Source organism: Belonocnema kinseyi, chromosome 6 (genome assembly GCF_010883055.1).
Source record: "Belonocnema kinseyi isolate 2016_QV_RU_SX_M_011 chromosome 6, B_treatae_v1, whole genome shotgun sequence".
Classification (NCBI taxonomy): domain Eukaryota; kingdom Metazoa; phylum Arthropoda; class Insecta; order Hymenoptera; family Cynipidae; genus Belonocnema; species Belonocnema kinseyi.
The window spans coordinates 10,766,426-10,778,760 of record NC_046662.1 but is presented as its reverse complement, the minus strand read 5'-3'; the positions used below and the strand labels follow the sequence as shown (position 1 = coordinate 10,778,760).

The 12,335-nt window shown below is 26.8% G+C and overlaps 1 protein-coding gene across 2 annotated transcripts in view; it reads right to left on the bottom strand.

Annotated features, from left to right (window-relative positions):
• The window catches only part of LOC117175024 (protein LSM14 homolog B), a 58,433-nt gene that overhangs the window by 12,467 nt on the left and 33,631 nt on the right, over window positions 1-12,335 (bottom strand). For both annotated transcript variants that reach the window (XM_033364532.1, XM_033364533.1), the window contains exon 5: window positions 3,401-3,736. In XM_033364532.1, coding sequence (XP_033220423.1) covers window positions 3,401-3,736 — 336 coding nt within the window. The remainder of the gene's footprint in view (window positions 1-3,400; window positions 3,737-12,335) is intronic.

Here is a 12,335-nt window from a genome sequence, read left to right as displayed (position 1 = left end):
ATTCCGGTTCCAAGTCAGAATTTTGTTCCTTTTCGAAAATTGCCAGTACTAGTTCGGAATTTCGTTCCTTTTCGAAAATTTCCAGTAATAATTCGGAATTTTTAAAATTTTCAAATTTCCGGTTTCAAGTCAGAATTTAGTTCCTTTTCGAAAATTTCCAGTAATACTTCCGAATATTTAAATTTTGAAAAATTCCGTTTCCAAGTCAGAATTTTGTTCTTTTTCGAAAATTGCCAGTACTAGTTCGGAATTTCGTTCCTTTTTGAAAATTTCCAGTAATAATTCGGAATTTTAAAAATTTTTAAATTTCCGGTTTCAAGTCAGAATTTAGTTCCTTTTCGAAAATTTCCAGTAATACTTCGGAATATTTAAATTTTGAAAAATTCTGGTTCCAAGTCAGAATTTTGTTCTTTTTCGAAAATTTCCAGGACTAATTCGGAATTTTTTAAATTTGGAAAATTCCGGTTCCAAGTCAGAATTTTGTTCCTTTTCGAACATTGCCAGTACTAGTTCGGAATTTCGTTCCTTTTCGAAAATTTCCAGTAATAAGTCGGAATATTTAAAATTTGGAAAATTCCGGTTCCAAGTCAGAATTTTGTTCCTTTTCGAAAATTGCTAATACTAATTCGAAATTTTTCATATTTGAAAAATTCCGGTTCCAAATCAGAATTTTGTTCCTTTTCAAAAATTTCAAGTACTAGTTCGGAATTTTTCAAATTTGAAAAATTCCGGTTTCAAGTCAGAATTTCATTCCATTTCGAAAGTTTCGAATAATAATTAGAAATATTTAAATTTTGAAAAATTCCGGTTCCAAGTCAGAATTTTCTTCCTTTTCGAAAATTTCCAGTAATAATTCGGAATTTTTCAAGTTTGAAACATTCTGGTTTCAAGGCAGAATATCGTTCCTTTTTGAAAATTTCCAGTATGAATTCGGGATATTTAAATTTTGAAAAATTCCGGTTCCAAGTGAGAATTTTGTTCCTTTTCCAAAATTTGCAGTACTAGTAGAATTTTTTAAAATTTGAACAACTATTTTGGAAATTTTTCAGAACTTCTAAACATCTGTCAAAATTAATTGAATTTTTTTTCTACAATTTTCAGAAAATCCTGCCAATTTTACAACATTTCTTTACAATTTGGATGTATAAATAACAATTGAACATTTATTATTTGTAGGCGAAATTTGAGTAATTTTAAGAGATATGCAGAAGTTTTGAAATGATTCAAACTTAATGTAAAACTTGAAGTTTTTCAAGGAAAATCAAAATTTAAAAATATCACTTACAAATTAATCATTTTTCGAAATTTTAAAGATTCCAGGTTTTCTATATCAAACAATTCAGTTAAAGATTATTTACTTTTAAATATTTGGATTCAATTTACTTGTCTTAAATAAAAATTCAAGTATTGCTAAATATTCAATAATTAATTTTTTTTGAATTAAAAATTTTGAATTGAATGGGTTAAAAATTGAATATTTTAGAAAAACAATATTTTAAATGTAATACAATCCTTCATTTAAGAATTTATTATTATGAAGTTATTTTTAAGTTGAAAATAGTTTATAAACTTTCAGTCACACCTACACATTTGTTTAATGACTAAGACTTTCAAATTGAAACCGTTTAAGTTTTAACGTTAAAATCTGAAAGTTCTTAAATTTAGAACTGGTTTAAAATCGTGTTGTCAAATTATTTTTATTCCCTTTTTATTACTTAAAGTACAGATAGTTTTAAAAAAATGATTTATTTATTAAATAAAAATGTTTTTTATCAAAAATTTTTTATTCTATTTTTGATGTGTTCAAGTCTTTAAGAAAGCATTTAAAAATTCTTCAAATTAAAAATGTAATCTTAGAGATAAAAAATTCAAATGGAACATTTCTAAAGTAAAAAAATTTTGAAATACGCATTGTAGGCTAAATAATAGCACAATTGAAAAACATAAAAATTCAACTAATTATTCAAAAACTGTTGAAATCGAACGAGGACAGATTTTTTTTCTACAAATTTGTAAAATTCCCGGTAAACAAAAATCCACTGTCATTTCCCGGTTTCCCGGTCCAGCGGCCATCCTGAAAGATTTAAAATCTTTGGAAAATTTTGATGAAATTTGTTTATTCTAGTGTGCAAGCCTTTTTGGATGTTTGAAATCCTTGAAAGCTTTTAGATCTTTGTGATACCTTTTGAAATCTTTTAAAATATTTGTGAAATCTGTCTCACATCTATGTTTATGAAATCTATTATATTCGCTAAAATCACTGAATTATTTGAAATCTTTGTAAAAAATTTTGAAATATTCTAAAAAAAAAAAAAACGTTTTAAAATCGGTCGATATCGTTTCAAATCTTTAAAATATTTCGAAATCTTTGATATCTCGTGCAACTGTACCCTTTTTCAAATCTTTGAAATCCTTCAAATGTTTTGAAATTTTGTAAATCTTTGTGAAAAGTATAAAATCCTTTTAAATATTTTTTAATATTTTGAAATATATGGTGGTCTACCATTTCGCCACCTAGTGCCAAAAACTGGAACTAGAAAGAGTAGATACAATTTTAAAGGTGCATTTTAATTTTTACATAAAACTTGTAACGATTGTTTTGTGAAGTTTACAAACAATCATTAAGTACTAAAAATAAATTTTCATATAAAACAAATAGTTTTAGATAGAATTTCCACATTATACAGTAAAAAAAACATTTTTATCAAAAAGGTTTTTACACACAAAAAAAACAATTATTTCACTATTTCATGTAAGTTTTAATGCATTGTTAGATTAAATAAACTTTAATTAATATATGTAGCGACAAATTTCATCCAGATTTTTTTAAATAATACGAATAATAGACGATTGGTATTTAAAAACAAATTCTAACCTAACTTTTAAATCAGACTTTTAAATAGTAAACATTTAATGTATAAATTAATAAAACTTTACTTTGAGTTCATTTTTGCTTTTAAATAAGTCCATTTAATTTTACAATCTGTTGAAACTCACAATAAATAATACAACAATTGTTTTTTTCTGTCTTTTTTTTTTATTCTAGAAAAATATTTCTGTCAAAAAATGTCTTTTTCACTGTATCAGATTTAAATTCCATCTAAAATCCTTTGTTTCCGATAAAGACTTATTTCTAGTATTCAATAAATACTTTAAATTCTACCAAAAAAAAAAAAAAAAATTGTTTAAACACTTTTATGCACATATTAAAAGGCATCTTTGAAATCGTACCTATTCTTTATAGTTCGGATTTATGTCGCCAGGTGGCGTATCGCAGTTTAACCATTTCCAATACTTTTTAGCGATACTGCCTGAACAACGAAAAATTGGGAACACAGTTTATGTACGAGGAGAGAAATACAGAAAGGAGAAAAAAAAAGAAAAATATGCGTGTGTGTACCTGAGTTCTTCGAATTCAGTATTGGCTTGTTCGAAGTCGTAGTCGTTATCGAACTTGAGTGTGTTTTTGGGTTTGGCGCCGGTATTGCCGGGCTGATTGTTCCGGAAAGTACCACGACCTCTTCCTCTGCCGCGCATATTGCTTCCTCCTCGGTTCACCCATCCGCCCCGATTTCCTCGAGGTCCTTGGTGCGCTCCCTGATTCTGCCCCTGACTTCCTTGCATGTGTCCTGGTGGTCCATGCATCATACCATCTTGCTTCTGCCCGTCTCCACCTCGCTTTCCCTCGCTGCTGTACTGCGACATTCCACTACCGGCTCGAGCACCACCTCCATGACTGCAATAACAATCGACATTATATTTTTTTTCCATCAATTAGGTACACTGTAAAAAAAATCTATTGCATTTTACATCTCTGGCAGATGTAAATAAAAGGACCCTCGTGTATCGGAGTAACTTTACGAATCTGTTGTGATATTCCAATTCGGCCGATAATTTTACATGCGAGAATGTAAAATTCATTATGTGAAAGAATAAAATAAAATTTATCAGGGCGACAGGTTTCGAACACTCGAAAGCTCAAACTTCGTACAATTTCATGGAGATTTAAGAAACACAAGCCGGACACGTTACCATTTACCTAAAACACATAAGATACTATGGGTATTTTTTTGATGTTTAAATATTCCGTAAAAAATATGAAATATACGTTTTGAATAACCGCATTTTTTCCGTTCCAATAGCAGAAAATGTAAAAGGCAAAATAGGAATAGCTCGAATCTGATCTATTTTTGTGTGAAAGCTGTAAAAAAAGTTGAACATAGCTGTCAATTTCCTTGAATTAAGGGCATGTGACACAGCTAAATACCTATATTACCGACCTCACTTTTTCGGTTCACTGAATGTTTTTTTGAACCTAAGAACCTTTTTTGTAAATAAAATATCGAGCTGAAACTTTGGGAAATGTATTAGAGTACAATAAAGTACGTGTAGGTACTGCATTTTGGTAGGAACTTCACTGAAAATTATTTCATCTTTTTTCTGAACCTCAACATTTTTTGAACGTTCCAACTTTTTTTATACATAAAATATCGGTTTCAAACTTTGAGAAATGCAAGAGCCGAAAGAAAACTACGTTTAAGTACAAAGCTTAATAATCAGAGATGTAAAAAAATATATTCCAACAATCAATTCCAACGGCATCAGCCGGTAACGTTGTACACGAAAATCCGAAACCTGGCGGCCACTAGACGAGGCTCTAGAGAGTTCGTATTTTCGTGTACAACGTTACCGGCTGATGCCCTTGGAATTGATTGTTGAAATATATTTTTTTACATCTATTATTATTAAGCTTTGTACTTAAGCGTAGTTTTCTTTCGGCTCTTGCATTTCTCAAAGTTTGAAACCGACATTTTATGTATAAAAAAAGTTCGTACGTTCAAAAAATGTTGAGGTTCAGAAAAAAGATGAAATAATTTTCAGTGAAGTTCCTACCAAAATGCAGTACCTACACGTACTTTATTGTACTCTAATACATTTCCCAAAGTTTCAGCTCGATATTTTATTTACAAAAAAAGTTCTTAGGTTCAAAAAAACATTCAGTGAACCAAAAAAGTGAGGTCGGTAATATAGGTATTTAGCTGCGTCACATGCCCTTAAAAATAAAAAAGCTTCAAAATTGAAGGATGAAGGCATCGATAAACAACGAACACGAGAGATGCTTTCGTATTCACATATTATTTGATTAATTATTCTAAATTTTAAATTAACTATAAATATAAAATTTTACAGCTTCCGCTAGGGTAAAATTAAAGATCTTTGGTCAAATTAAAAATCTCGATGTAATTTTTAATCACAAGAAAGTGATTTTACCGACGCATGGTATTTTTACACGCTGCGACTGAATTTTCCCTTCAGAATGTAAAGTTCGTAGGAAGGAATGTGTAATTTTATTTTTATCGAGTGTATAATATTACACTGCTGTTCGAGGGTCCTTTTATTTACATCGCTAGAGGATGTAATTTCACATACTTTGGTAAAATCACACAGTGAAGTGTGTGATATTTACAATGATATAATATTTAATTTTCCGAAACTTTTTTATTTTACACAAACCTTTTTTTACAGTGTATTTTCACTTCAATCAACAGTTAACTTCACTTCGTAGATTGCTGAGGGGAAAACAAGGGACCAGTTGCATGGGATTCAGTTCATTTTTGCCCTATTTTGCCAATATCTTCGTGAAAGCTCATTTTTTATATATAAATGTGTTTGAAAAATAGTTTTTAGTTTTTAATTGCTATTTAATGAAATGAAAAAAAGATCATTATTATTAATTAACAATATATTACAGAAATCAAGGTTTGTTTTGTGCATTTGATCCATTGTTTTCCCCTCAGCTCTTAACGAAGTGAAATTAGCTGATGGTTGAAGTGAAAATACCTAATACAAATTTTATCAAAATAACCAATTGCAGGGTGGCGATTTCAAATTCCCAGTCATTTCCCGCCTTTTCCCAGTTAAATTTGATCAGTTTTTCCGCCCAATTGTAAAGTAACGAGAATGAGAATATTACCGAGAATATAACCGAGAAATAAATTCTCGAGAATTTATTTTAATTAATAGAAAATTGCATTTTTCCGTTAACTTTTCGGTTGAAAATTCAATTCTTTGAAAACTTTTCCTTTTTATTTTAAACTTTACCTGATTTAGCAGCAATTAAATCTTTTTTTGATAAAAATGCAACTATTTGGTTAGAAATTAGGCTATTATACTATTTTCTTGAAAATTTAACTATTTCATAGAAAATTTACTTTTTGTTTCGAATTTATATTTTGGTGTTGCAAAATGAACTGAAATATTTTCTGGATGAAAGTTCCACTTATAAAAAAATTAGTTTTTTATTACAAATTCATCTGTTTTACTATATTATTAAAAAATCATCCTTTATGGTTGAAAAAATTCGTCTTTTTGGATTGAAAATTCAATGTTCGCCGGAATCTTTTTTGAATGAAAACACAACTTTCTTTGTGATAAAAAGTTCTTCTGCTTCAAGATAAATTTCATATTTTTATATAAAAATGCATCTGTTTGCTAGAGAATTCAACAATTTTGTTAAAAATTCATCCTTTTTTGTAAAAAATTCGTGTTTTTGGATTGAAAATTCAATTTTTTTGGTAAAAAATGATTTCTTGTTAAAAAAATCATAGTTTGATCGTGAAAACTCGTCGAAAATCTTTTTCAACAGGAAATACAACTATTTTTTTGAAAATTTATCTGCTTGATTTAAAATTTCATCTCTCATACAAAAAATGAAAAAATTTCATTTTTTGTATGAAAATGCAACGTTTTGGTTAAAAATCGTTTTTCTTTGCTTGGTAATTCAACTAATTTGTTTAAAACATTTGGTTGAATCGCTTTATAAAGAAATCACTTTTTTTGTTAAAGAATTATATTTTAAGTTGAAAAGTTTTCTCGTTGGTTAAAAGTCTAATTATCTTGTTATAAATTAATTCTTTTTTTTCTGCTTAGAATTCGTTATTTAACAGAAAATGGAACTTTCCCATTTTTTAATTTAAATATTTCTTAGTTAAAAATTCGATATTTTTTGGAAAAAAATTATTTTTTGTTGCACAGATATTTTTTGTTTAAAAATTGCATTTTGGTAAAGAATATTTGTCTATTGGTTTGAAGCTTCAATAATTTAGATAAACTTTTATTTATTTTTTGAGTAAAAAATCTTTAATTGTTGGAAATTGTTTGAAATTCAATTATTTTGTTGAAAATTCCAGTATTTTGGTAAAGAGTTTTCTTTTAAAGTAGAAAAAAACTTTTTTTTTAATAAATTGATACATTTGACAATTTTTAAAATATATGAAACACTGTAATTCCTGAACATGCCTGAGCTAGAAAATAATGCATATTCAACCGCTGATATAACCTGGACAATAAGAATATTGTTAGAAATCATAAATTCTTTTAAATTCCCCTAAATTCTGTCATATTCTCGGTTATATAACCTGAACTTAAATTCTCGAGAACTTAAGAACTCTGGGCAGCCCCCCCCCCCCCCCCCCCCCCCCCCCCCCCCCCTATTTGCCACTAAACGCAAACAATGGAATAGTTAAACTTTTAGTTGAAAAAAATTAATTTTCAACAATAAATAACGGTTTTTTAAGACTATAGTTCAATTTTTAACCAAAGTGATGAATCTTCAACTGGAATACTTGCATTTTAAACTAAAAAGATGAGTCTTTAACTAAAACAAATAATCTTCAACTGAAATAGTTAAATTTTCAATATGAAAAAATTAAATTTTATGAAAAATGTTAATTTTTTAACAACTTTAATAATTAAATTTTAAGTTAAAAAATTAATGGTTAAAGAAATAGATAAATTTTCAACTAAAACTATGGAATATTCAATTAAAAAGTTAAATTTTCAGTTAAAAAAATTACTTTTCACAACAACAAAAAATCTAACTTTAAAAAAAATAGTTCCATTTTCAACCAAACTAATGAATTTTCAACTAAAATTATTAATATCCAACTGTAATCATAAATTTCAAACCAAAAAGATACATTTTTAAACAAGAAGATCAATTTTCATATAAAAAAAATTTCTATCAGAAAATACCATCTTTCAACAAAAGACATGAATTTTTAATCAAATAGTTCAAATTTTAATTAAAGAAGACAAATTTCCAACAAAATAGTTGACTTTTGAAAAAAAAATAATAATTTTTCATTGAAAACGAAATAGTAACACCTAGATGAATTTTCAACTCAAACGATAATTTTTTTTTGGAATACTTGGAATTTTAAGCGAAAAGAAAATTTTTTAAACAAGGAGAATAACTTGTAAAGAAAAAGATAATTTTCTAAACAAAAAATAATAGATTTTTGACCAAATATGTGGATTTTCAACAAAATAGTTAAACTTTCAATTGAAAAAAAAATTCAACCAAATTATCGAATTTTGAACAAGAAAAGATCCACGTACAAGCAATAATGGAGATTAAAATTTTCAGGTGAACAAATTAATTATCAACCAAACTGCTGAATTTTCAACTAACATGATGACTCTTGAACTGAAATCATTCAATTTTATACCAAAAAGATTAATTTTTAACCATAAGATTTAATTTTCTACAGAAAAATGCGAATTTTTCACAAAGTACAAAAATTTTCAAACTAGCTTAATTTCTAAATAACAAATTCAAAAATTTGGTAGAACATTTAACTCGATAGTTGAAAATTAATTTTTTTTTATCCAAAATTAAACTATTTTGTAGAAAATTAGTTGTTTATTTAAAATAAGAAATAGTTTTCCTCAATGCAAATTTAACTACTTTATTATTTTTTATATAATAACTAAAAATTAATCTAATAAAATGTTGACTAAAATCATATTGATTGTTCAAAATAATTACTAGAAAATCTATGTCATTTGTTACAAATTCTTATTTCTTGGTGGAGAATTAATCTTTTTGATTGAAAATGCAACTAATAAATTTAAATTTCATCCTGTTCGGTTGAAAATTAAACTTTTTGGTTGAGATTAAGCCACATTCTTAAAAGTTCATTTTTTTTTGTTATAAATTCATAATTTTAGTTGATTTTTTTTGTTGTAAATAAAAATTAAACTATTTTGTTGAAAATGACACTGTTTCATAGAAAATTCCTATTGTTGACTTAAAAATTCAACAATTTGGTATAAAATAAAACTATCTGGCAATAAATTAATCTGTTTTGTACTAAAATTTGGACTAAAATCATATTTATTGTTGAAACTATTAAGTTGAAATTTTATTTTATTTGTTGAAAATTCTACTTTTTTTGGTAGAAAATTAATCTTCTTGATTGAAAATTCCAACGATTTGGTTAAAAATATAGGTATAATTGCTAAAAATTCTTCTTCTAGTAGAAAATAAATCTTCTTGATTAAAAATTCAATTATTTGCTTTAAAATTTATGTATTTTGTCGAGAATTCGTATTTTTGGGCAGAGAATGAATCTTTTTAGTTGAAAATTCAACTATTTGGTTGAAAAATCAACTGTTTTTTTTAAAGCTCGTATTTTTGTCAGAAATGCTAACTCTCTCAAAAAAAAAAGAAAGAAATGAGGACGAGTTTTCTATATAAAGAATTAATTTTCGATAAAACAGTTAAACTTTCTACCAGCAACGATGAATTTTTTATCCACAGAGACGAACCTTAAACAAAACAGTTCAATCTTTTAACTAAATAATTCAATTTAGAAAAAAATTAATTATCAGCCTAGCAAGTACTTTCAGTGGAGAGAGAGAGAGAGAGAAAATAAAAACCAAATGATTGAATTTGAAGCCAGAAAGGGGAATTCTCTACGAAACAGTTGAATCTTTAACACGAAAATATGAGGAAAAAGTTATTTTTCGACCAAAGAGAGATCATTCTTTAAACAAATAGTTGGATTTCCTTATACATTTTCAATCGATAATAAAATATTTAAATTTTCAACCTGAAAAATTAATTTCCAACCCCAAAAAAAAAAGAATCCACAACAAAATAGTTAAATTTTCAAGCAATTAAATGAATGTTTAACAAAGTATGTTAACTTTCAACCAAGTACTTGAATTTTCCACACACAAAATATGGATTCTCAACGAAAAATGTATTAGTTGAATTTCGAATTAAGAAAAATGAATTTTCAGCTTCTGACTTCATATTTCCTAACTTGATCTTATTTCAAATTAGATTTTTTTCTAAATCATAATGGATTTTTAATTTAGATTTCTTACAATTATTCTTCAAAATACTTCCCAGTGAATGAAAGACTTGAGATATAAACTAAGAAAAATGTTGGTACAATGCGTAAACCAAATGCGCAGAATTGTTACACATCAGTTTTAAATTTGCACCTTTTTTATCTTGCATGGATTCCACATTCATGATTTCAAAAATACATGAAACCAATCCAGCACTATCCATGCCAAAAGACAGTATTATATATTTTTAATTTCGATTTTTATAACAATTAAATACTCAAAACTTGAATTTTTGCTGTTTTAAGCCTTAAAGGGCATACTGGGTGTATAAAACCCAGCGACTTATTTGCGCATTAACAATACGTACCACATTCTAGAAAATAGAACATATGGCGCCAGATTAACAAATGGAATAAAAACCTATTTTTCTATGTCATTTGCATATAATTTTGATTTTTATAATTTTTATACGCATTTTAAGATCAATAAAATAGTTTAATCACGCAAAGTACGGTGTTTCATTTTTCATTGGATTGAAGTTTTTATTTTTCAGAATAAATACCTTTTACGGAACGAACAGTAAAAGACTAATTTTATTTTTGAAGCGCCGTATCTCGGAAGTGTTCAGGTAAAATTTTAAGTAAAAATCTCAAAAACTTAAAAAGTTATGAGTTTTAGAGTGAAAGAAATCATTTTTTAATTTTTTTTCCAAAAAGAATTTTTTAAACTACTTTAAATTTCAAACACTGTTATGAAACCTTTTTCTCTTTAAGCTAGATAGATTAAACACCATTAATTGATTTTCTTGTAAAAAAAAACTATCCAATACCGTCGGCACAGCACACGTTTGAATACCCTTGGGTACCTAACACCCATTACGCTCTTCATGTAATTTTACGGAAGTGTGCTCATTAAGGGTTAAATGGTTAAAAATTTTAATTCACTGTTCTAAGTCATCATTTTACTTCAATATAATTCTTTTATTAAATCCGCATATAACCCAGGATTATAATTCTTTTGCAAAATTCCCTGAACCAACTCAAAATTATCTCTTTTTTTTCAAAAATTCTCAGGTCCAAGAACTATAAAAATTATTTGAGAAAATTCACAATTACACATATCTCTTTCAAAATATTTCGTTCCAAATTATAATTAGTTTTAAATTTTTTTATTTTAAAACATACACCTTTTTATCTTTGATTTAAACACTATATATTTACAATATCAGATAAATAATAATTTGCGAGACCAAAATGTAAACCAAATTTCAAAATTACAAAGACTCAAACTCTCAAAATAAAAAAATCAAATAAAAAATGCAAACAGCATCACTTATATTTTCGTCATTATATAAAAAAAAGTATTTTTTGTCAGATCCTAATTAATATTTGAAGCGAATGGACAAAATTTCACAAGATTTAAAACATAAGATTCTTTACGATTTAAATTTGTGTTCTTTAAAATTTCTTACATTTGATTTTTTTATCTTGAACTTCTTTTTAAAAAAAAGATTTTTTCCAAATGACTTTCAAGTTTTGAATTTTTTAAATTTATTTTCATTTATATGTTTCATTTTGTGCGATTTAGGTGTCAAATAAAAAAGATGTTGGTACAATGCGTAAACCAAATGCGTTGAATTGCTACACAAAAGTTTCAAATTTACACCTTTTTTATCTTGCATGGATTCCACATTCGTGATTTCAAAAGTACATGAAACAAATCCGGCACTATCCATGCTAAAAAAACGGTATTATAAATTTTAAATTTTAACTTTTATAACAATTGCTCAAAACTTGAACTTTTTCTATTTTGAGGATTTTAAAATTTTCATTCTTCAAAGCTTCGAACGCTTCGGGAATTTTCCTGGTCCAACTCAATATTATCATTTTTTCAAAAATGCACTGTTCCAAGTCAAAATTTTACTTAGTTATATTTCTTTCAAAATCCACGTATAACTCCGGATTAAAATTCTTTTAGAAAATTCTCTGAACCAGCGAAAAATTATCATTCTATTCGAAAATCCCCTCTTCCAAATCAAAATCATAATTCTTTTAAAAGTAGCCCCGCTTCAAGTCAAAATTGTATTTTTTTAAATGGAAAATTCACTGTTCCAAGTCAGTATTATAATTCTCCTTCAAAATTTCTTCTCCCAGATCTAAATAATAATTGTTTTATTTTGAAAATTAAGTGAT